The sequence below is a fragment of the Tympanuchus pallidicinctus genome, unplaced genomic scaffold (genome assembly GCF_026119805.1).
Source record: "Tympanuchus pallidicinctus isolate F22 unplaced genomic scaffold, pur_lepc_1.0 scaffold4, whole genome shotgun sequence".
NCBI classification, from domain to species: Eukaryota; Metazoa; Chordata; class Aves; order Galliformes; family Phasianidae; genus Tympanuchus; species Tympanuchus pallidicinctus.
The window spans coordinates 37362792-37388431 of NW_026294758.1; the positions used below are offsets into that span (position 1 = coordinate 37362792).

Below are 25640 nucleotides of genomic sequence, written 5' to 3' on the forward strand. Positions count from 1 at the left end.
AAAAGATTGTATTAGTCACTCTTCTCTTTGTTTACAGTGACCAGCTATGCAGACACTGAAACTCTAGAGGAAATCCTACTATGTGTTGGAAGGCATGGTGTGCATACTGTTTAAAAGCACCAATTGCAAGCCTTGCTGTCTAGATTCATTGTACTCACAAGTCAGTGCAGCTTTGCATTCTGTATTCACTCCTTTGGACAGTGCATGTGTAATGTGGAATGCATTTCCTCTTGATTGGGAGAGGAGGAGAAAGAAGAAATGTTGCTGTTAAGTAAACCACAAACATACATTTGGTTCTTTTTTGTTTCCTCCAACTTATATTCACCAATCTGTAGGGAATCAATAGCCAAAGTTTTGGTCTCAAATATAGCCTGAAGGGCTCCCAGGGACCGTTTTCTTTTTTATCTTTTTTAATGGGAGGGGAGAAAAAAAAAAATTTAAACCTTCATATATTTAGATAAAATAACACTCAGTATTTCAGATAAGGCAATTAAAATGTCATGCTATTTGCAAGGAGATGGATTTCTGTTTGTGATGAAAGCAATGTTTTTAGTCAGTATATTTTTTTAAATGATAGTGTGTTGAACTGTAGTTTCACTCAGATTGCACGATGCTGATGTTCTCTTTTTGAAGCTTTTAGTATTTTCAAAGAAAAGATAAAGGGGTCTGTTGCAACTTACCACTCCAGAATTTCCCACTGGGTGGATAATTTCTTGGATTCAGACACTGTCCATGAGAAAGCTGGAAATCCTTTGGGCATGCAGTGCAATTCTCATAGCTGTATCCAACACATGTTGTGCAGCTCTTGTGACAAGGTTCACATTCTCGAGACATGTCATCAGTGAAGAAGCCATCTCCACACTCTGTCACGCATGTGCCACCTGCAGGAGAACCAGAGCCCAGCACTGGGTTGTCAACTGACCCCAGCCAATCAGGACAAGAAGATACCTCATCTAGAGCACATATCTGCCTCCAGCAATAAACAGATTAAGACAAACAAGCAATATATATTGAAGTAGTGAACATTTTGGTAGAAACTAAATTTGGTGAATCCTCAATTCAGTTCAGCTGCTTCTACAAAATTTGAGGAACTTTGAACCACCTGCACTGAAATCAGTATGCAGGTGGGTTTTCATCCATACCTTAAATCCTGTATATACACATCTAACACAAATCTTAGTGTGAATCTAAGTTTTGTGATTAAATACAATTTTTTTTTCTATTGACTCTATAAAATCTAAATGTAGAATTCCCTAAAATTGCTTGATGTATACATATTTTGAGGATTAGATGAATCTCCAGTATCTAGTGAATTCAAAGCTTAACTCAGATAAGTCTGATTCAGCTCAGGTGTTTGAATGCGTTTGCAAATCCTTTGAAGTTGTTGCAAGGATAATTTTTCAGTTAAAAGAAAAATAGGCCACTATGCTACTTCATGTTGTGATCACAGTGTTCTGTAAATGTGCTGCATTTTTTAGCTCACTTTTGGGCATGCACAGAAGACAATGCATGAAAACACCATAACCTCAATATTACCTGACTTTCATATTTGGCACTATGTCTGAACTAGACCTGACTGATTCATATTTTCCTGATAAAGTCATCGGATTCAGAGTCTTGTGTGAATCTGATGTGAAACTTTGTAACTGAACAGAAGTCTTTTGACAGTGTTTAAGAATCATTACTTTAAGTGGACCTTGAAGTCCACAGTAAGGAAATGTTTCTGTGTATGGCTTTCTGTGAGTGGAAAGCCTCTCCTTTCACACAGACTGAATTAAACAGATTTGAGTTGATATGTATGTATATATACATATGCATCATATATATATATGTAATACATATATATATACACAATTAAAAAAAGGGAAAAAATCCCCACCCCCCAGCATTGGCTATTTGTTGTCAAATATTTGGAGTGGTATCTTTTATGTATATATACATATACATCCCTGGCTTCTACTCTGTGCCATAGGAGAGATCTTTGAACTCACAAAGTTGAATACAGGCTCTTTCACTAAGGAAAACCTCTGATATGCTTTCATGTATATGCCACATATTATTTTGCTTACCTGAGAGATAAAAGCCTTCCTTACAAAAGTCACATTTGTTCTTGTCACAGCTATCACAGTTGCTAGGACACTCTTTACATTGCAGGGAAGTTTCATCACTGTAGGTATTGTCTGGACAGTGTTTATAACAACTCTGTTTATACCTATAAAGTAAAGTAAAATTTGAGGTTATTTAGTTTCTTCATTTTCTATGTACAGTAATGGAAGGCTCTATTATCATTCTCATACACAGAAAATATTCCTCTAATGAAGGATTCAGAATGTGTTTGTTGTTATCTCTTCAGCCTTAACAAGTAATTAGCATTTTTAAGTACAAATAATTCAATTTTTTAGAAATGTTTACACAAAAAAATGCATGCATACTTAGAAAATACCCATTTCATGGCTATAAAGAATCACAGAATCTTAGAATCATGGAATGTCCTGGGTTGAAAAGGACCACAGTGATCATTGAGTTTCAACATCCCTGCTATATGCAGGATCGCCAACCAGCAGACCAGGCTGCCCAGAGCCACATCCAGCCTGGCCTGGAATGCCTCCAGGGATGGGGCATCCACAGCCTCCTTGGGCAGCCTGTTCCAGTGTGTCACCAGCCTCTGAGTGAAAAGCTTCCTCCTAATATCTAACCTAAACCTCCCCTGCCTCAGTTTAAAACCATTCCTCCTTGTGCTATCACTGTTCAGCCTGGTAAACAGCCATTCCACCTCTTGTTTATATTTTCCCTTCAAGTAGGGAAGGGAAATGATGTCTCCTGGGAACCTTCTCTTCTCCAAGCTAAACAAGCACAGTTCTCTCAACCTTTCCTCATAGGAGAGGTGCTCCAACTCTCTTAGTTGCCCTCCTCTGGGCCTGGTCCAAGATCTCCATGTCCTTCCTATACTGGGGACCCCAGGCTTGGATGCAGTACTCCAGATGGGGCCTCACAAGAGTGGATTAGAGGGGGATTATCACCTGTTTCTCTCGAAACCACTGCTTACAGTGAGATTAGATAGCTTTTTCATAGTAGCTTAGACAGCTTTTTCATTTTTTGTCGTAGTAATGGTTGCAGAGATCTCCTGTACATCTTTTTCAAAAACTGTTGCATACTTGTTTCCCTTTAGTTAAAGTTTCAGTTTCACTACTTTCTCTTTCCTTGCTTAATATTTTTACATTTTTAAGTTCCTGCTTTAGTAAAACACATAACACAATAAGTGCACACTAGTTCTACACCCAGAAAAAGTAATTTACTTGTCTACACCTCCTGTTCATTGCTCTTTGTCTATACAAAGATCACATCAATATCTGAGCTGTAGAGCTGTAAATGGTCTTGACTGTGTATGATTGGTTAGTTTTTCAGCATTTCTCAAGCTTTTTGCACAGTTACTGTTCTTGGATAGGCAATACTTGGTAGGAGAGGGACAAGATACGTGTCATTTTTGTACTGATTTATGTGATATATGTAGTTAAGCACATATTTTTGCATGGAAGGCTATACTCACATGTAGTAGTTCGGAACACATGTCTTGCAGATTCTTGGGTCATCTGAAATTAAAAATGTAAAATTATGTAAATAAAATCCAGAGTTAATGCCAGAATGCCAAAACTTTGCATTATTTTTATATTAAGATTCCTTATACTGAAATAACAGTCATATCTTCTTATATCTAGAACATTTTTCTCTCAGGATCCCTGCTTACACTTTTTAGAGATATTGTCTTCCATAATTAATTCCTTGACTGTGTTTTTTTCCAACGATTGGTAATGTTTTTGTCTTCAACACAAAGTACTTAGAAAGTGATGAATAACTGGGAAGTGATTTTCTGAAGTGGAGAACCGTTTCAGGAGTTCAAGCTGGGCAAAACGAATCTTAAAAGGAGAAACTGAAGTATTCAAATCTGTAGTTTCAATATATTTATTTGTTTATTGGCACTTCTAAAAGCAAACTTTTCTGGAAAAAAAAATGTAAGTAATCGTTTAATCTTAAAAAATCTGAACTAGAGAAACACTTTTCTTTATTCTGTGGAAACAAGAAATTTGGGTGAACATTCTCATCAGAAAGTTAATTTTTGCCTTCAGAAATTTTGATGAATGAACAAAAAATACTATAAAACTCTTTAAATCTTTTACGATGAATGACATAGCTTTGTGCTTGCATGAAGGGAAGACTGTATTCTATAACCTTTCATTATCTGGTGTTAGCTTCCAATTTCTTTTACCTTACTCAAGTATCCCTAAGGGAACAGAGTGGAAGGAAATGCAACAACCTAGGCAAATGTATTTATAAACTCTTCAACCATGAAATACCTGTAAATCATTTTTGATATTATTAGTACTCATAGGGCAAAATATTCACTGAATCTCTTTGAGTTGTGTCTACAATAAATCACACTTTACACATGCAAACTTATTAGGCAACATGCATTTGGTTTTGTAAGTAGCTCTAGCAATTTATTTATGAGGTGTAAAGTTTTTCACAGAAATGTTTCAGATTTATGACAATATTCTTGTTACTGTTTAGGGCACAATCAGAAACAGTAATCACCGAATCTAGTGTTTCTTGAATTAGATGTTATGTTAAGGCAGGAAATGTCCTTTAAATATTAAAATATTTTCTATGAAGTCCTCTTTTACCCTTTTACTTCCAGATAAAATACATATTGTTTGTCCAGAGATTCTTTTTGTGGAAAAACATATTTTTTTTTACAATGCTTACAGAGACTGAGTTGTAGATTACTCAGATAACTGAGTAATCATAAGCAAGAGATCAATGTAGAGCAAAGTGCATCAGTGTCCTAACTACCTTTTGAACTTTATTCTTGCACATACAGTTCTTATGGTATATTCATGGAAAGAACAGAGTATGTACTGAAAAGACTTTGTTAAAATTCCTGGAATCAGTTAGTTTTAGTAACTAACTCCGTTAACTTTCTAGCTTTCATGAAGAAATGACTCTCTCCTCTTTTGCCTATGGCAGATTCTGATGACCTTATTCTTTCCTCCTTTACTGTCAGTTTTTGCCCATACTGTTGAGTACATATTGTGACAGATTTCGTCTGTGACTGCAAATTAAGGCACAATGTTCAGGTGTCCTGTGGAAAGAGTTTGGAAAATGTATTATTAAGAGATCTTTAAGCAAAGCCCCTTGTGTTTGGAATCATTGAATCATAGACTGGCTTGATTTGGAAGTGATCTTAAAGATCATCCAGTCCAACTGCCTTTTGTGGGCAGTGCTGCCACCCATAAGATCAGATTGCCAACCATCCAGTCTGGTATTGAATACCTCCAGGGATGGGTCATCCACAGTTTCTCTGGGCATCCTTTGCCAGTGCCTCACCACTTTGACTGAAAAATTTCCTCCTAACATCTAACCTAAATCTTCCTTTTTTTAGTTTAGGGCCCTTCTCCCTTGTTCTGTCACTATCAGAATGTGTAAAAAGTCCCCCTCCCATTTACAAGCTCCCTTCAGGTATTGGAAGGCTGCAGTCACGTCTCCTTGGAGCCTTCTCCATGCTGAATAAGCTCATCTCCCTCAACAGAGCAGATGGGGACAGTCTCCTCCCCCCCTTCTTGCTGGCCACTCCTCATTTGATGCAGCCCAGGAAATAATTTACTTTTTTTAGTCTCAAGTGTATACTGCAAGCTCATATCTAGCTTCTCATCCACCAGAATCCTCAAGTCCTTCTTGGCAGGGCTTCTCTCAAGTGAGTTCTTCTCCATTCTGTACATACATAGGTTATCTCAACCAAGGTGCTGTGCCTTTCTTAAAAACTAATTTTAAACTGGTTTAGAATCTAAGAGAAAATATCTATGAATGAATAAAAATAGCTTGTTAAGACTGTAGACTGGGTTCCATGTTTATGAGAGGGCAAAATAACCAAAAAAGTATCACAGATATCTTGGTGTCTAATCACTCACCTTCTTGTACTCTGCTGCCCACATACAAATTTAGAAAAAAGTTCTGATGGCAAATATCGTATTAGATAGCCAAAGATGTCATGAGAACAGCTTGATGACTGCACTTCATCTGAGAATGAGTTTTTCTTCAAACTTGGCTTTGGAGAATATCCAAATTCCTTAATGATTTTGCAATGTGAAAACTTCATAAAATTATGTGTAGTAAAACTAAAATGATGAAAATTTTATCTCATTTAAGTTTACTGTAGAAATAGATTTTCTGTTGAATTTTGTGATCATAAAATAAAGGGGACTCTGAATTTCCTAGTTTGTTTCTGGTTCAATTACCTTGTAACCCAACAAACATCATGCATGGTAGGCTCTTCAGAGGGAGAAGCGGCACTCGCTGAGTGCTATTGCCAGTGTAAAATGTGGCAGGTATCAGGAATTTGTTTGCTTACTGCTGCTGACAGCTCTGTATGAAGTTATACATGCATCTTTTTCTGATTCCAACACATAGTCAGGAGCTAAATCTGACTGAAAAACTTTTAGTTTCTGATTTATTATTCAATAACATTTTAAAACAGAGGTTGATTGCAGGGGGCATACATCTGGCTTTCTGATTATAAACTGTGATCCTTCTGAAAATACATAGGCTTTAAGAAATATTTTTTCTCTGTCATTCATACTGCAATTGAGATTACAGTGTCAGGGGACTCCTATTCTTGCTGTGTCTCTCTTAATGTCTCTCTTACCTATGTAAAGACCATCCTAGAATTTAATTAGGTCTATATGATGTCATTGGGATTGGTCTAAGGCCATCTGCGAATTTGTCTACTCTATTATTTATCATCCCTTGTTGTTCTTTCTCTTATAGACATATCCTTTAAATGGAAGCTTTTATGTTTGATCTTGGTTTGTTAACTGTTAGGGAATAATGAACACAGCTTAGAAGGGAATGTAAGGAAGTAAACTGCCTGATAGCAAGATAGCAATCTTGGAAACAAATTTTAAGAGCAAATATAGGGAACTTTCAGGTTATTTCCATGTGGTTCTTCAACAGTGGCTCCTTTAAAATCTGCCAGTTTAAAATCTGCTGGTCAGTTCTTGGACTAGCAGTGATAAGTGCTTGCTGGGGCTGAAGTCAGTGTGTTCATCCTATATTCACTCAGAACTCACTTGTTCATGAAATGAATAAGTGTCTGTGACAAGAAGTGGGCTGCTTAGTATGTTAGGCTCCAAAAGACTTCTTGCCACGAGAACTGCTAATATTTTATCTATGTTTAATAGTTCTCATTTGCATTGATTTTCACTGCATTAGTCTGAGCAACTCTTAGAAGAAAGAAGTGATCTCAACAGCACTAGAAACAGAATTCAATCTCTTTTGAAATGAATGGCCTTCGACTCAACAAAACTGCTTGGTGACTTTCTGCTTTTATTACAGTTTTCTCAGATAAGGAAAGACCATCTGGAGTTCATACAGAAAGTAATTTGATTCCTTTTCTTTTATGTAAGAAAGTGATAGCCCTGTTCCCTTCTCTGCATCCCACCCTTCTCCAGTGCAATACATTTGAATGTGCAAAGTTTAAATACTGGTTAAAAACAAAGATTCTTGCTTTCTGTTAAAAGGAGTTAGTACTGTGTGCTTTTTACCTTCTCTATGAGGGACTATGGGCTTTTTAACATTACAAGCCAGGCATTGTGCTAGAAGGATGTTTCACTTTGAATATACGGAGGAACACTACAGGTGATTGCTGCTGTATTACCTCAGAGGCTTAATGAAATATTTACTATATAATCCATCCTAAAAATGAGCTCCAGAGCATTTTGAAAATCCCTGATTCTGTTTCACTGTATCTGAGTATTCACAACATTTAGACAGATGCAAATTGTGGAAACTTTACATAGCTAGCCTACTGTACTTTAGAGTAGCCCTCACCCAAAGTATCTCATATAATTAGACCCAGATCTTTCAAGGACTGGTATGTTTGCTTAATTTTATCAAATATATGCAATAAAGCTGAGAGTTGAAGCTAAGTGCATTGGTACATTTAACAGAATCTGTATTTAGACTGTAACTTTTATTTTTCTCCCTTAATCATTTTTAAAATTTTTTTTTAATATTAAATTTCTTGAAGTATTTATTGGATCAACCATGAGCCTAACATACAGACAATACACTCAACTACTTTTGCTCTCAGGAAAATTTGAGGATATTACATGTATGAAACTTAATGTCTGGTTTAATTTTCTTTTCCAGATTAATTAAATATAATAACCGCAAATGATTTTACATTACAATGCAGTTTTCCTTTAAGGGCCAGTCTGCAGTAATTGTTTGATTTCAACAGTTACTGTTAGATTTTATTTGCCTTTTACATTCCTATGAACAATAATTTACAATAATGTAAAAAAAACCTAAGCCTATAAGTAGTAATACATCACCAAGTGTTATTATATATTTTAACTACCTTTAGACCATTCTTGTTTTAGTTTTATGGTTACTCAATTAAAATAACTGAAGTGTACAGTCCAGCCACAGTGGGATTGCAACTAGACATGGGCCCAGATGAAATTTTTTATTTCATCAAACCTTGAAAATGAAGGAGATTTCATCTATTCTGGAGCCCAGAACTGTGGTTTGAATCTTTCAGTTTATGTGAAAAGCTATTTGTTGACCTATTTCTTTCTTTCTGTTTTTGTTTTTTTCTTTTTATGTATAGGGTTTTTGTGAGGAATTCTGCTTTGTCTTCTCAATTCTAACCTGTTTTTGACAAGTTATATCACCAAGAGGGAGGAAGAAGATAATGGATATTTTAACCAAGGAAAAACTGAATTCTTATGTCAGTTAGATTTAAAGGGGTGAAAAGTAGTTTGTTAGGCCAGAAAACATAACCATGATTTAATAAATTAAAAATACATTCATTCTTAAAGCAAAAAGGAAAAACTAAAAAACAAACAAACAAACACAAAAACCCACTAGACTTTCCTCTATTTTTGGTAAATTTTTGTTTTAATTTAAAGCTACTTTTAATTGGTATCCAAATGAAGAAAAACAAAAGCAGATCGTCCTGAGTAAATGAAATAGTCACACAGCTCTAATCTCAATTATCTTACTTTAAAAGAGAAATATTTGCTTTTACTGTATTTCATTGACAAATCAAAGGAAAAGAGGCATACCTTCCTGTCCAAAAGAAAATTTTAATATGTTGTAGGAATGACCTCCAGATAAAATGAAGTGAAACCAAATATCAGCATTATAACACGGATTCCACAAAACAGCTCCATGGTTCATATGACTGAGTTAAAATGTTGATAAATATGTCAACATTTGTACATATGTTTGTTGATACACGCATAATGTTTTGGAAGCAATTTCCAAGAATAGCTTAAGCAACTGAAAATATTTTTTAAAAAATTGTATGTGTGGTTGCAGTGCCCTACTTCTCCACTAAATGTTGTGGATCAATACTGTTGTGAGACTTACACCTCAAGCGAATGTCCAAATTGTGATACCAGAGATGTTATTATTTTACATAGCTTCAGAAAAGAACTTGTGTTTTATTCTCACTCTTCATAAAATAAAACATAAGTGGATTTCAACAGAAATGAAATTTGAACATCAACAATAGTACTATCTAACAGTTAAGCGAGGATGTTCAGTGTAGCTGTTTAGAGATTAGTCTGTTGTTCAGCTGATAAGTCATCTTTTGTTGTTATTCTATTGGCTGTTTTCTCCAGCTGCGATGTGATGATTGCAAGTGGTACGAAAGCTTTGTGTTAAAAGCCATGAACCAAAAAAGTGAACATCCTGTGCATTGAGCAGCATTGTCAGAACCGACTGAGATGGTCACTAATCTTTAAATAGTTTCTTACTGGGGAGATAATTCCTCTGGGTGAGTAGCATTACCCAAAGAGTGCTCTCCTACCAGTAGAAAAGCCAGACATCCTAAGTTTGCAAAATGGACATCAATACAAATTAGTTTTGGTATTGATTTGAACATCTGAATGCCACAGACCCCCTATTAACAAGAAAAATAGTACTCAGGCTATAATCATGTGGGTAACATCACAATGTGAGGATAATCAAAGATTTGCTTTGCTCCAGTGAATAAATTGTTCCCTAAATAGAATTCCTAACTTGAAAGATCAGAACACAGAGCTTTAGCCCTGTGCAAACCCAAATAATTGAAACAAGAACATATTACAGAATCACAGAATCACAGAATCACCTGGGTTGGAAGGGACCTCAAGGATCATGTAGTTCCAACCCCCCTGCCTAGCAGGGCCACCAAACGTACACATTCAGATCAGGTTGCCCAGGACCCCGTCCAACCTGGCCTTGAACACGTCCAAGGACGGGGCATCCACAACCTCCCTGGGCAGCCCGTTCCAGGGCCTAACCACTCTCCTTGTGAAGAACTTCCCCCTAACATCCAACCTAAATCTTCCCTCCTTCAACTTGGATCCATTTCCCCTAGTCCTGCTGTTGTCAGCCCTTTTGAAGAGTTTACTCCCCTCCTGGGTGTAGGTTCCCTTCAGGTATTGATAGGCTGCAATGAGGTCACCCCGCAGCCTTCTCTTCTCCAGGCTGAACAAGCCCAACTCCCTCAGCCTGTCCTCATAGGGGAGGTGCTCCAGCCCCCTGATCATCTTAGTCGCCCTCCTCTGGACCCTTTCCAAAATCTCTGTGTCTTTCTTGTACTGAGGGCTCCACACCTGGACACAGTACTCCAGGTGGGGCCTCACAAGAGCCGAGTAGAGAGGGACAATCACCTCCCTGTCCCTGCTGACCACCCCTCTCCTGATGGAGCCCAGGATCCCATTTGCCTTTCGAGCTGCCAGAGCGCACTGCTGGCTCATGTTCAGTCTCTCGTCCATCAGGACCCCCAGGTCCTTCTCTGCCGAGCTGCTCTCAAGGACCACTCCTCCCAGCCTGTACGGGTGCCTGGGGTTCTTCCGGCCCAAATGCAAAACCTTGCACTTTGCCGTGTTGAACCTCATTAGGTTCACCCGAGATATTAAAGTGAATTTGCTTAAATTGTTTGATTTTATTTATTTTAATTTCAATTTAACTCAAGGAATTGGAGGGGGGAGGGGAGAGAAATTTGCCAGCAAACAAGACAATGATTCACAGAATTATGGATTCACAGAATTGTAGGGGTTGGAAAGGACCTCTAGAGATCATTAAGTCCAACTCCCAAAGCAAGCTCCCTTCAGTAGGCTGTGCGGGTAGGCATCCAGAGAAGGACCCTGCATAATGTCTCTGGGCAGCCCATTCCAGTGCTCCCTCACTCTTACTGTGAAGAAGTTCTTTCACATTTGGTGTGGAACCTCCTATACTTCGGTTTATGGTCATTTCTCCTTGTCCTATACCCACTGGAAAGAGGTTGTCCTCTTTTTCTTTCCTACATAAAAGCTATTTATTAATGTTAGTTAGATCACCTCTCAGTCTTCTTTTCTCACAGAATAGACTCATTTCACTCAGCCTTTCCTCACAGGGAAGATGCTCCAGGACCTTTATCATCTTTGTGGCTCTATTGGACTCTTTCCAGGAGATCCCTGTCTTTTTTGTACCACAGACCCCAGACCCGAATACAGTACTCCAAGTGAGGCCTGATCAGCGCTGACTAGAAGGGGAGGATCACCTCCTGTGACCTGCTGGCCACGCTCCTTTTAATGCACTGCAGGATCCCATTGGCCTTCTTGGCAACCAGGGCACACTGATGGTTCACGGCCAACCTTTCTTCCACCAGGATCTCCAGCTCCCTCTCTGCAGAGCTCCTTTCCAGCAGATCGTCCCCCAGCCTGTATTGATACAGGCAATTATTCCTTCCCAGGTGCAAGACTCTACACTTTTGTGGAACTTCATCCGGTTTCTTACAGCCCAGAATTTGTACTACTGCCCTGACTGTACTACTCATAGGGGCATCTGTGCAATTTCAGCAGATTGTATGCCCGTACTTGTAAAAGTCATAGCTCAATCTTATACACGGATTTTTTCCACTGATCCCCAAGTCTGGATTTTGCAAAAGACATTTCCTTTCTCAGATAAATAAGATTTTCAAAGACATATGTATATACATCTTATACCTTCAGGGTGCAAATGAACCTTCTGCCTGTAGATGGGAAAGACAAATTTCTTATGTGATTTTCTGCCTTTTCTGAAATGTCAATACCGATAATCAAAGAAGTGTTCAAAATATTGTTGGGCATTCTTTTTGTACAGATTGCATATTCGCACACCAGAAGTCTGTGGAAATGAGTCCTATTATCTGCAAATCTAAAACCCATCCTGCATGATTGACCTCTTGAGGAAGATTTACTCTTGGACAAAAAAGAAATCTTTATCATAATTTTCTCTGGTATTCTGAAAGCTGGTCTCCAGTCATCATTAGGGAAGATTTGAAGAAATGAAGTTTTCCTGTGTGCCACTTATGTTTCTATGGGAACCAAACTATTATTAATCATGGACACAGCTGCCAGAACCCCAGTCTGTACATGTGAACTTGAATCTATTCACAGTGCTACACTTGAGCTATCTCATATATTCTTTAAATTTTCTCCAGTTATGGTTTTTCTCTCAAATGCTACCTTAAAGTCCATATTTTTTCTCCCACCTTGACATGTATTTTTATGGATCTTGTGGAATAATTTACTCAGTTTCACTTCCTTCCTTTATGGCTTTATTACCTTGTACCCCAGACTAAACAAAGTAGTTTGGTTCTGGAAGACCTTTGAGAGTTGCTGAGGCTTTATCTTGCTAAAGAGAAGAGTCACACTGGAGCCTAAATGCCTACTTTGAGGACTTTTAATCTCAAGGTTCTTGTGGTTTCACAAGCTTCAGAGTTAATATTTTTTTGTAAGATATCTTGAAAAGAGAAAAGCATGATGACTATTCTGAAAATCTTTATCTGCACCACTCTATGCCCACACTAAGGAGCATTTTATTCTCAGTGTTAGCCTTTGAAAACAATGCTGCTGTAAATGTTGCAAGAGCCATGTTGTGCTGTTCTCTGCAAAAACCCAGACAGATCAGAAGGAATGGAATACGTGGTATTTTATTACACAGAGATGAGGTAATCTCTGGGAAACCTTGAGAAGCATTCATATTGTAACATGTCATACTTTCTAATGTCTGGTGAGTTGAGTGGAATTGAATCAGACAGAAGCTGAACAGGAATTGGATCGGGAATATGTCACCCTACAGGAGGGCACTTCAGAAATGCAAACAAATTGAGACAAAGCTTGAATTTCAAAGTCCCCGTTGAGAGGAAGAATTATTATAGAATCACAGAATCAAAGAACCATAAAATGCTTTGGGTTGGAAGGGACCCCAAGGATCATCAAGTTCTAATTCCCCTGCCTCAGACAGAACCACCAACCTCCAGTTCTGTACAAGACCAGGCTGCCCAGGGCCCCATCCAACATGGTCTTGAGCACCTCAGGGACAGAGCATCCACAACCTGCCACGAATTTATGAGTGATATTGTTGAGCTTTGTGTGTTGAAAATATTTATCTCCACAATGAACTAGATGCTCATACTTAGCATTGTTACTTGTGTGTCTGTTTCTGCTTTTGAAGTGTACATACGCAAGTCAGTAGATATTTCATATCAAGGAAGTTTGTCACTTGTCTTCATAGGTATTTGTACTGCGTGTCTGCATGCTGTGCAGATGCAAAAAGGTAAGTAGAATTCAAATGATTAGAAAGAGATCTGAAAGAAGTTGAGAAAACACTTTGTTCCATACACTGTATTTTAGGCACAGCTAATAACAACCAGAGATTTTATGCTCTTCTACTGTGTTGTCTTTGCAATTCTCTTAAAATATTTATATTAAATGGCTTAGTAATCTGCAGTTTAAAGTTAGTGATATTCTCTTGTCCTGAAAGGGCCTATTGGTGATTGTTTTTTAAAAAGGTAGAGCTGACTCTGAAAAAATTCCAAACACTCATTAAGTTTTAAGAGTCTGAAGAAGGTATTGGCAACATTCTGAAGTGATCTAAAGCTTGGAGTGGGAATAACTGTGCTGAAGGGTGGAGTGCAGCTGCTGCAGCAGCAGCACGTTGTAAGCCCTACTTAATCATATTGTCTCAGATGATCTTTCTCTTTCAAATGATGACTCTGTTGAGGAAACTGGATGTAATTTTTGAGAACTCAAGGTGGTTTCTGGTGCCCATCAGAAGACAAGTCGTTCATATTTAATCATGGCCTGATGATCCTGTCAGATGAAGACGCAGTTCCTTTGGATCTATCTGAATGAGGGGAGCAATAACTCACTACAGGTCTAGACAGTAGGCTCAGAGTCCCCCCTGATTGGGATATAAAACTGATACCCAAGCTATAAGCATCATAATATTAAAAAGTATTCAGCACACTTTCTGAGGCTCATTTTTCATGTACTCACTTGCGAAGCAGTAGGAATGTATTTGAATGCAGATGGCACAAATTTAGGTTAAAACACAATAAAGTCACCTTAAAACTTCATTTATTGTTTTTGACTTAGTGTCTTACTTCCAATTACAATGCATGTACAAAAGCCTGCTTTCAAATCTCATGGGATGTGGTCTGCATGTTAGTTCAGTTAGCATGGCAGAAAGTATGGTGAGATGCTTTCAGGAAAATGTGGACAGAAGAAGGGAACCCTACTGTGCACAGCCACTGCTTTGGCAGTTGCTTTGTGCATACAAAGCCATAGGTCCTTACAAAGTTAGTGCAGATTAAGGCAATTTTCTAGTAACGTACTTTTCCAGGACTTGACAGTGTCTGTAGGAAGAATGGTGTCTGCCACAGAATCAGACAGTTTCTTCCCACCCAACTCGCCAGCCTGTCCAGGTCTCACTGAATGGCAGTAGAGCCTTCTGGTGTGTCAGCCACACTTCCTGGAGTTTATCACCACCAAACTTATTGAGGTTGCATTCTATTCCTTCATCCAAGTCAATCCAGATAATTGGTGAAAATAGATATTGAACAAGACCAGACCCAACTGTATCAAGAATGGTGTCACGAGCAGGACTAGGGAAATCATTCTGCCCCTGTACTAGGCATTGATGAGGCCCACCTTGAGTACTGTGTTCATTTCTAGGCACCTTAGTACAGACAGGACATTGAGGTACTGGAGCCAGTCCAAAGAAGGGCAACCAGTCTTGTGAAGGGTGTGGAGAATATGCCCTATGAGGAGCAATTGAAGAAACTGGGGGACTGTTTAGTCTGGGGAAAAGGAGGCTGAGGGGAGACCTTAGTGCTCTCTTCCAGCACTTGAAAGGTGATTGCAGAAAGAGCAGGGCTGGTCTCAGAGGTGACAGGTGACTGGATAAGGTAAATGGCCTCGTGTTGCTCCAGAGGAGGTTCAGGTTGGATACCAGGAAAACTTCTTTACAGAAAGGGTTGATAAGCACTGGAATAGACTCTCCACAGAGGTGGTTGAGTCACCATCTCTGAATGTGTTTAAAAACCTTTTGGATGTGGTGTTCAGGTGGGTTGTTAGAGCTAGGGTAATATGGTTAGGTCATGGTTGGACTCGATGATCTTTAATGTCTTTTCCAACTGAGCACTTTTATGATTCTATGTCTCCTGGGGATCACCACTAGTTACAGGCTTCTAAAAAGTCTCTGTTGATAATCACAAAGCACTGAGCTCTGACAAACAGCCAGCCCAGTTCTCAGTTCACCTCACTGTTCATCCACCCATCCTACACTTCCTAAGCTTACCTACAAAGATGTTATGAGAGACATTGTAAAAAGCCTTGGTGAAGTCAAGGTTGGCAGAACTTACTGCTCCTCCTTGTCTATCCATCTGGTCAAGACCTCATGTAGGCAATTAGATTGGTCAAGCATGATTTCCCCTTGGTGAATCCATGTTGACCAATCTTGATATCCCTCTTTCCATCCATTGCTTTGAGATGACATCCAGAGTAAGCTCTTTCATCACCTTTCCGGGGACAGAGGTGAGGCTGAACAGGTTCCCAGATCCTCCTTCTTGCCCTATTTGAAGATTAGAGTGACACTGGCTTTCCTCCAGTACTCAGGAATTTCTCCCATTTTCCAAGATCCTTTAAAGATTCTTTATCTCCTAAAGATTTGAGTAGCCCCCAAATTAATGAAGTGAATTAGAGAGAGAAGTATCCTCCAAAGAAAACATGAGAAAACATAATCTATATAAAGCAACAAAGACTATACCTGTCCTAGAGTTTGTCACTCTAAATGTCCCTTAGACCTACAGTCTTAGTCTAGATACAGAAAAGATGTATAGCTCTGAAAACAAACAAACAAACAAAAACAAAACAAAAACAAACAAACAAAAAAACAAAACCCAAAAACCACCAACAAACAAACTTGGAGGAAAATAAATAGTTTTTACATTGTTTTCTGAGGATCTGAGACAATATTATAGATACTGTTTATCTTCTCCAGCATCTTTAATGCTGGTGAGCTTGACTAGCAATGTAACTTAAATGGTAAGTTTTGCATACTTCTGTGAAATATATGGCACAGGATATAAAGTATTAAAGTGATCTAGAAGTATAGTACCTATGTCTTTATCTATCCATAGGGTTGCTATTGATCAAGGCTTCTCATACTACACATCTCCATTGTTTGCTCTGTCTGCAAAAGTTATCAGCATGATAAAACAGAGTAGATCTTACTCAGCTGTTAGTACAAAGCTGGACAATTGCCCAAAAATGATAGGCACTGTTGAAAATGAAGGCAGTGATTCAATCTTTTTTTCTGGTGCTACATGAAAAAAAAAAAGAAAAAAAAAGGCCAAAAATTAATTGTCATTTGGCCTACTGAAGGCAGCTCAGTTCTGAGACACCATAGCCATCTCTTCTGGTCTGATATCCCTTTTTTAGTTCATACAGTTTCTATAAGTGATCCTATGCTTACAACATACATAAAAGGATATCAGTTAATTAAATTGACTTGCATTTGTATATGAAAAACTAATCTTCAATGTGTAAACTATATAATTTTGATTCCAAATGTGTGTGCATATCAATTAATTAAATTGACATGCATTTGTATATGAAAAACTAATCTTCAATGTATAAACTATATAATTTTGATTCCAAATGTGTGTGCGATTGTTATATTTTTCCTTCCTCCCTCCCTCCCTCCCTCCCTCCCTCCCTCCCTCCCTCCCTCCCTCCCTCCCTCCCTCCCTCCCTCCTTCCTTCCTTCCCCCTTCCTTCCCATCTTCCTTCCTTCCTTCCCTCCCTCCTTCCCTCCTTCCCTCCTTCCTTCCTTCCCCCTTCCTTCCTTCCCCCCTTCCTTCCCCTCTTCCCTCTTCTTTCCTTCCCCCCTTCCTTCCCCCCTTCCTTCCCACCTTTCTCCCTTCCTCCCTTCCTCCCTATCTCTTCCTTTCTCTTCCTTTCTCTTTCCTTCACTTCATTTCTTTTACTTTTTAGTATTATTTTTTGTGCAATGGAATTTCTTTACAGTTTTCAAATTTAAACATTTTTTTTCGTAAGAGACAGGCAGCTCAGATGTTTCTTTTTACAGGTGTCTCTAAATGTATCAAGTTTCTTATGAGACATGAGAAAGCTATTACTGTCCTTATCTTATCTGTGAATTGTTACTGATATGCCAGAAATCACATTAATATTAAGAGCAGAAACACAAACAACATCTCTACTTGATTTGTTTTAAGCCTGAAGTTTATAGGTCATGCTTTATTTCAGGAACACATGGTAATTTGCAAAATCTGTTTGGCATCCTGGTTTTATATCACTGCTGTGTTTCTGTTCCAAATACAGCTAACATTAAACCAACCTATATAAACTCTCAGTAATATATACATCATAACTACCAAGAAGTTTTCTTAATAGCATGCCCTTACCAGACTCTGGCATTCTAACCCTTCTGACTTCACTTAGCAGTGGAAGCTAACTTACTAAGTCTTTGTTTTACTTACATCCATTCTGTTGATCTTTTAAGTTTTTGAAAAGAACTTTTTCAAATCAGAGGTTTGAATGTAAAACCTAGAGTAAATATGTAACAAACATTATGACTGGAGATGATTTGGGATAGGCATGTTCAACCTGTGGCCTGTGGGTTAAACACATCCTGGGACAGCTACTAATTAGCTCCACCCCTGCCCTGCACCATCATGACAGCAGATTTTCCCCACTGAGTGGCCCAGCTTGGCCCAGGCACATACACATTACTCAGCAACAACTGAGTGAGCAACAACTGAAGCACTGGTGCAAGACAATCCTTCTCCATTTAATGTGGGCCAGGAAAGCCAAAATAGTGGATATTCATGGTTTAGGAGACGATCTCATGAGGACAGAGATAAATTAGAACATGGTGAAGGTGAAATTACTGAATGTTTTCTTTGTTTCTGCTAAGAGTGGAAGTCAGGAATCCCAGACTCAGGTGATAAGAAAGAGAGCCTGGGAAAAAGAAGACATTCTCTTGATAAAGGAAGATCTGGTCAGATATCATCTAGTCAAACTCAACGCACACAAATCCATGGGCCACAATGGGATGCACATGTGAGTTCTGAGGGAGCTGGCAAAAGTGGCTGTCAGGTTGATCTCTATCATCTTTGAAAAGTCACGTAGAACAGGAGAGCAACAAGGAAAGTACAGGTACAGTCAGAGGAAGATGTTAGGCTGACAGAACTTTTGTGAAATGCCTGGTCACAAGGGTTGTCAAGCATTTTATCGTATGAGTTACCAGACCAGAAGTCCAGTAGAAAAAGATAAGCTGTGAACTTTAACAGCTAAACTAATACAAAGTCTTATTTAAGCTGGTGATAGAATTTAGAACTGATATAAAAAAAAAATAAATATACTGGAAAAATAAACAGTTTAGTTGGTAAGAGAATGCAATGGTGTCTAGTTCTCTGTGGACTAAAAGGCAACCAGGCTGGCAGCCAGTCACTATTGGGATCCATTTTGAGGCCTAGATACAGTACTTGAAGGTATTCTGGATAAGTCTGAAGAAAACATTACATTTGGAAGAGCTCCCTCAAGAGCAGAGAGGCCTTGCAGAGAGATCTTCGCAAATTAGAGGTCTGTGCAGTCACCAATCAGATGAAGTTTAATAAGAGCAAGTACCATATTCTGCACCTGAAGCATGTCAACTCCGGATATGTGTACAGAGGGGGAGAAAAGAGGCTGGAGAGCAGCCCTGTGGAATCGGGATCTGGGAGCTGTGGTGACAGCAAGAGGAACATGAGCCGGCAGTGTGCCCTGGCAGCCCAAAGGGCAACCGTACCTGGGGTGCAGCAGGCCCTGCACTGCCAGCGGGCGAGGGGAGGGGCTGTCTGCTCTGCTCTGTGCTGTGCAGCCTCACCTACAGCACTGGGTGCAGCACCGGGCTTCACGATGTAAGAGGAACATAAAACCATTACAGAGCATCCATAGGAAGGTTTCAAAAGAGGGCAAGGTGTATGAAGAGTAGCTGAGGTCCTTTGGTTTCTTGATCCCAGAGTAGAGGAGGCTGCGGCCTGATGGCGGCTGCAGCTCCCCACAGGGAGCGGAGGGGCAGCGCTGAGCTCTGCTCTGTGTGACAGCGACAGGGAACAGCGAGAGTCGAGTTGAATATCAGGAAAAGGTTCTTCACCAGCGAGTGGAGGACATGGAACAAGCTCGCCAGGGCAGTGGTAATGGTCCCAAGCTGCCAGAGTTCAAGAAGCATTTGGACAAATTTTGGGTTGTCCTGTGTGGAGCCAGGGGTTGGACTCAATGATCTCTGAGGGTCCTTTCATTCTTGAGACATTCTATGATTCTATAGCTACCTTAAGAATAAGGAGAATTGTATGTAATGAGACTACATACCCAACTGACAGTTCTGACATCCTTCTGAACAAGGCACACAGTCTTCAGTATCAGGATCTTCCAGTTCACCTGAATTTTGAAAGAAACAAATTTTTTGTTAATACTGGTAATGAAAGGCCACTGTGTGTAAGCACTCAGCAAGGCTCTTGGAAACAGATTTTATACAAATCCAAAAATCAGGAAGATGTGCAGGAATTTATTTTCTCACTTTTTCTTTTGTAAGAAAAAAAAAAAAAAAAAAAAAAGTTTTCCTACTCAATTTGAGGAAAAGATTTCAATTTTTCATTTGCACAGATTTAGAAGAGATTGAGAACAGGAGTTAAGGAGCTCAGGATCAGATGTGACTGTGTATTTCAAAGCAGGAATAAAAAACTGTATTTCTGTAACAGTTTGAAATAAGTATTTTTCCCTTCTACTGAAGGATGCTTACCTTCTCTACAGCTATGCTTCTGACATATATTTTGGTTAAGATAGTATCCTCTGGTACATCTTTTGCAGTGTCTAGTATTCAGGCACACTTCACAGTGACTAGAGCAGGGCACACAGGTGTGCTCTGAATGGTAGTGACCTGGGGGACAACTTTCTCTGCACTCCCCACGGTACAGAAAACGCTCCATCCCTCGTCTATCTGTGCACAAAGAAACAGAGAAGATGTCAGCAACACAGGACATTTGACAGTAGAAGCAGTATTAAGCCACCAGTTCTTTGGGTGATGGTGAATTAGTATTGAAGACTCCATGATGTGTTCAATTTTACACTAGATGAACTAAAATTTACAAAACTTTCAGGATCTCAGATATTCCACACTCTTGGAGATCTGTGACATAAAAATGTTATTCTAGTGAATCATCGCTGTTTACATCCTCCAATCTAATCAAATAAGGATCAAGAGATTTCCAATACTTGGTTCCCAAATTTCCTCTGCAGCAAACATAGTAGAAGGATTTGTACTATATTGCACAAGTAGATGTAAAATCACCATTACGAAAGCAAATCTGCCCACTTCACCTTTCAAAAGGATCAGTCTGTTTCCATAGTAGATTAAAATGTAATCCTCATCCTAGTCACAGCTAAGCTCTCGAAATGTTTTGATTTTAATCGGAGTAGCAAGTGTGCATCTGTTTGCTATCAGAGAAACAGAAATTTCTACTGCATGGGAACTCAGCAAAGTCTGTGGAAGCACCTGTAGATCAATGTGCCACGTACTGCAACATGCAAAGATCTACTCTAGAGTAAAAATTGCATATATAGTTGTGCTAAGTGTATTTTATTACTTATGTATAAAGTCGCCTAGGTATTCACTTGTCATTATTTATTTTTGATGCTTCAGAGAAAGGAATTGCAATAGGGAATAGTTATTGTACCACACAAGAAGGACACAGACTGTGTCCCTTTTACATTTCAGGTACAAATATCCACAGTGATCTTTCTAGCTTCTTCAGAGTGTGAATTTCTTTGAGATCTTCACTTTTTGACACAGAAATACAGAAATTATATTACTGTTCACCACAGGCTTAGACTTGGGGAAGAATAATAGAAACTGCTCTGTCATGTAGAAAAATAGTTTGAAAACACGGTCTATTCACTTATAGGTGCAGTTCCCAAAGCAAAGAGCATCAATCTCATCAGTATGTCTAATTAGTACCAATTATGCTTGTGTTTTCTCATATCCTGGGCACTTATTACCAAACAAATCCTGGGGCATTAAGGACTCACAGTGTACTTCAAGAAGCAGCAAAAAAGGAAAAAAGGAGGTGAATTCCAAGTCATCCTGAAATTACAAATTTCTTTTTCCTAAATGAATTGGAGGTTAAATTCCCAATATTCATCTCCAGGAGTTTCTTGCTATTTGCATATAGCCTCAAGTTCTTTACCCATCAGGCATTGGAGAGGTGACAGGGAATAATCATTTTTATACTGTAGACAATATTGGATCTTCACAAGGAGAAGAGTAGCTTTTTAGAACAACTACATAGTTAATTACATTACTTTCTGTCTCAACTTAAGCTCTGTAAAACTGTCAAAAAGACAAATTACTGTGTGCGTCAGTGGTAATCTTTTTTTTCTAGGCCCTATTTCTGTAGCTGTAGAGACACAGTAGTAGAAATCGCCGTGATGGTTTCCTAGCCTTCTCCAAAACATGTTTTGGAAAGCACCTCGTCTCTCTGTATGATTGTGCAACAGGTTTGCCCTATTCCAGTGAAGCACATGCTTTGTAGAGGCTGGGAGAGGTTTCCTCATTTTGTAGAAGCAGCTTATGTAGGGCTTCTGTCCCTTTTTTAGTTGTTAATGCTTTGACTTCTATTACCACAGATCCTATTCAAAACATACAGAGGGGAATGAGTAAGGATGTAAGTACAATGCAGAGATGTGTTTTCTTACATTCTTTAAAAAGCAAACAAAGAAACAAACAAACAAAAAAGCTTTTAAGCTCCAACACTCCTCAGTGTTAAAACATGATAATGATGCAGACCAGTAGAAAAGCGATGTTTATTTCACTGGCTTTAACAACTGGCTCTGACAGCAGAGGGGAAAGGAAACCTGAATGCCAAGCAAAGGGGAAAAAAAAAGGCAAGATATCTTTCTCACCTGTTCCACAAGCAGTGCATTTGTTAGGTTCACTTCCACTGCAGTCCTGGCAGGTATGATGGCACAAATGACATTGCTTTTTGAATTCAAACTTTCCCCTGGGGCATTGCATAACACAACGACCATTGTCAAAGAATCTTTTGAGGAACAGAGAGGCATAATTAAAATTCGGCTGCAACTTCTTCTTTATGTTTAAAACAAACTTACAAGAAAAACAAGATATTCTTCCTTTATTCTATTACAGGTGTCTTCACTTCACTCCTTCATTTTCCCAATCGTATTCACGGTACTTGCTGAGGAAAAGGTCAATCAAGTTTGGACTTCAGGAATGAGTTGGAATATTTTCCTAGAAAAATTAGCCTTTGGTCTTAGACCTAAACGTCATTCTACCACAATCTCTGAAGTGGTCACTTATGTCTGTGGAAATTAAGACTAACTAGGTCTTTCTCTGTGAAGGAATGATCTATCATCTGTTGAAGTTTCCTATTAGTTTTGCTTTGAAGGCTTGTTGCGAACTGAACTGTGGCTTCAGTACATTGACTTTGCATATGAAATCAAGTGAGACCTAGCAGTTAGGAGATGATGTTTTTTACTCGCATGTCTGCAGATATTTAGTGGTTTTGCTACTAAATGTCCTGCTGCATAACAAAATATCTGCTGCAGTATTCTTTTTTGTGATAAAAATTTCTAGTCCATTTTTAACACTATTCAGTTTCTTCTGGTTTTATTTCGAGTGAAAAGAAGAAAAACATCAATGCCAACATAACTATTAAAAGACTGTAAAACAAGTAGGCTAGAATTAGAAAGTGCTTTCAGAATTGAAAAAATTAGAGAGAAGAGAACTCTCCCACTCTCAACTGCTTTTGCCCTTGATTAGTTTGCTTTTGAGGGCTTGGGACTCAATTTCCAGAGAAACTGAGAATAGTTCAGGATCTCAGAACAAATACTGAATCCATCTGTCTTTCTGTGCACTTCCAGGAACTCTCCATAAGATGTTACATACTTCCTAGGAGCTAGGCAGTGTCACTGAAAATGTCTGTAATACACCTTCATGGATTTGAATTGCTACGGTCAATGTAAGACTTAATCTGGAAGAAGAGGAGAAAAACATCAATACTGTCAAATCATTTTTTAAACTGTTTTGGATTTACCATGACTGGAAATGCCCAGGCTTATGAAATGTGAATTTAGAAGAATATCTCATCCTGCATAAAACATTTCTAAAAAGCATGAGGCTTGTCAGTATCTGAGAGAACTACAGAACTGATTAAATAGACTTGTGAGGTAGAAGGCAGGCTGCTGCACAGAAACAGGGAGAAGTTCTTATGGATGTACAGAATATTCTGCAAAGATATCACTCTGCTCTGGGGTCTGATGGGCAGAAAGTCCTGTGCAGACTGTAGTACACAGAGGTCTATTGGCGCTGTTGAAGATGGGTATTCAGATCTTGAAGTGGATTGCATTCTACACTGCTTGTTTTCTGTGCAAATGCAAATGTGCCATGACAGAAGCACAGGAGGTAGCTGGGCTATGTCACCTTGTTCATGTGTTCTAATGGTGGCACCAAGATCTTGAGTCCTGGATGCTTGGGGGGGAGCTAAGGATTTTTGCAAACTGTACGTTGGGGCTTGTGCTGCTATATACAGGTAGGAAACCTGCTTTTTACACAAGTGATAGGACATAGTAGGAGATGGTTTTAAATTTAAGAAGGGAGATTTAGATTAGATATCTCAGGGAAGTTTCTCACTTGAGAGAATGGTAAAGTGCTGGAATGGGTTGACTAGAGGACTTGTGTGGTGTGAGACTTGAGTTCCTTTCCAACCCAAATTATTCTATGGTTCTACAGTTTTTACCCCACACCAGGCTGCCTGTGCTCTGGTCAGGACTTTTCTGGAGGCAGCCCAGGTCACTGGTAATGCCAGCATCTGCAGGGTTCATGCTTGGAGTTAAATCCTTTAGTTTAGACATGCTTTGGACCTGTTAATTCCCTCCAAAGCCTTAGTTTGACCCCAGTTTGGCTGTGTTCTTGAAAAGCAAATCCATGCTCCTATGGAGAAAGTGGGGCGCTGGGGTCTATAGCAGAGGTGGTTTGTCCTTCCAGGATGTCCTTCGACATCTCCTTAGAGATGTCCCAGAGATATTTGAGATCAGGCTGGACAGGGACTTGAGCACCCTGATCTAGCTGTTGATGTCCCTGTTTGCTGTAGGGAGGTTGAACCAGGTGACCTTTAAGGATCCCTTGCAACTCAGATGATTGTATGATTCAGTACTTACAATCACATGTAAGTACTACAGTGTTTTCTCACGTACTCTGGTTTTAAGGATAACATGTTCACAAAAGAAAAGAAAAGGTACATTTTTCTTGCTTTTTGCTATATTGTTTCTAGTGACAAACACCAAAAGGTGAGAGCTTGTCACTAACCTTTGTAACTGAAACAAATATGCAGGAAGAGGAGGAATTTTAAGAAGATACTTTTTTTGTGTGGACAAAAGATGTAATAGAACTATTGCATAATTTTTGAAAAGAGGTAATAGCATTATGAATTTTCAGACAAGAAAATGATCTAACAGTGATTTTTAATATGAAATAATATGATAACTCCAGCTGAAATTTCAGTATTTACTCCCTACCCCCTATTTTTTTTTTTTTTTCAAAGAGGACAGGTGTTCCAGGACTGTTGGATTTTAGTCTGTATTATCTAATGGCCTCTCATTACTATTTTCAATAGGCACTACTGAAGACTGTAAAGAGCTACAAGATTTACAGTGCTGTTTCAGTTCAACTGGTTTATTTCAAGTAACTAACAAATAATGTTCATTGGAAGGATCTTTTCTTTAGCTTCTGGTTCCATCCCATAATGATTTCCCATCATTGTTCTTTCTTTTAATAGTGTCTGTCCAGCACAACTTCTAACGGCTTATGGTAATGTGGAGAAGGAAGCAGGGAGCCCTTGAAAACCTTAAGTAAAAAGATTGAAATCTGCTGGAACAGCAGTATACCTCCAAAAGGCTATAGAGACCTTTTTTTCTTTGCTTCAACATCTTTACCTAATGGCATTTTAACTAGTTTGTTCTACAACTTCTTTGTTTTACAGATATCTCTGAGTAAAACTCACAAATGACACTGTAGGAATTGCAAGGAAACAAAGACAGTCTACTTTAATGCATTTGGAAAAATCCAATCCTGAGTCCAAAATTCTGCCCCAAATCCTATTATAATTCCATGTCTGAATTAATACAAATTAAATTCACACTGCTTCCTCAGTGACAAATTTGTTTGGACTTCACTGTTTTCTTATGGTATGGCCTTAGCATAGACAA

At 38.8% G+C, this 25640-nt stretch overlaps 2 protein-coding genes across 5 annotated transcripts in view; both read right to left on the reverse strand.

Moving 5' to 3' along the window:
* PCSK5 (proprotein convertase subtilisin/kexin type 5) overlaps positions 1-25640 on the reverse strand; it is a 264454-nt gene that overhangs the window by 28805 nt on the left and 210009 nt on the right. For all 4 annotated transcript variants that reach the window (XM_052701373.1, XM_052701376.1, XM_052701375.1 and 1 more), the window contains exons 22-27: positions 22320-22456; positions 20161-20358; positions 19731-19799; positions 3548-3590; positions 2070-2212; positions 681-881 (exon numbers count right to left, since the gene is read on the reverse strand). In XM_052701373.1, coding sequence (XP_052557333.1) covers positions 681-881; positions 2070-2212; positions 3548-3590; positions 19731-19799; positions 20161-20358; positions 22320-22456 — 791 coding nt within the window. The remainder of the gene's footprint in view (positions 1-680; positions 882-2069; positions 2213-3547; positions 3591-19730; positions 19800-20160; positions 20359-22319; positions 22457-25640) is intronic.
* On the reverse strand, positions 5032-10954 carry LOC128089717 (uncharacterized). The gene is made up of 2 exons (XM_052701390.1): positions 10384-10954; positions 5032-5417 (listed from the first exon to the last, which is right to left on the reverse strand). Exons 1-2 carry the CDS (start codon positions 10944-10946, stop codon positions 5342-5344), a joined length of 639 nt encoding a protein of 212 aa, XP_052557350.1. The 5' UTR covers positions 10947-10954; the 3' UTR covers positions 5032-5341.

Excerpts from the sequence above, each read along its gene's own strand:
- LOC128089717 (XM_052701390.1), bottom strand. The coding sequence starts at position 10,946 with ATGAGGTTCAACACGGCAAAGTGCAAGGTTTTGCATTTGGGCCGGAAG. Across the intron at positions 5,418-10,383 it reads TTGAAGGAGGGAAGATTTAG|GTTAGATGTTAGGAGGAAAT; the intron begins GTTGGATGTTAG and ends AGGAAGATTTAG.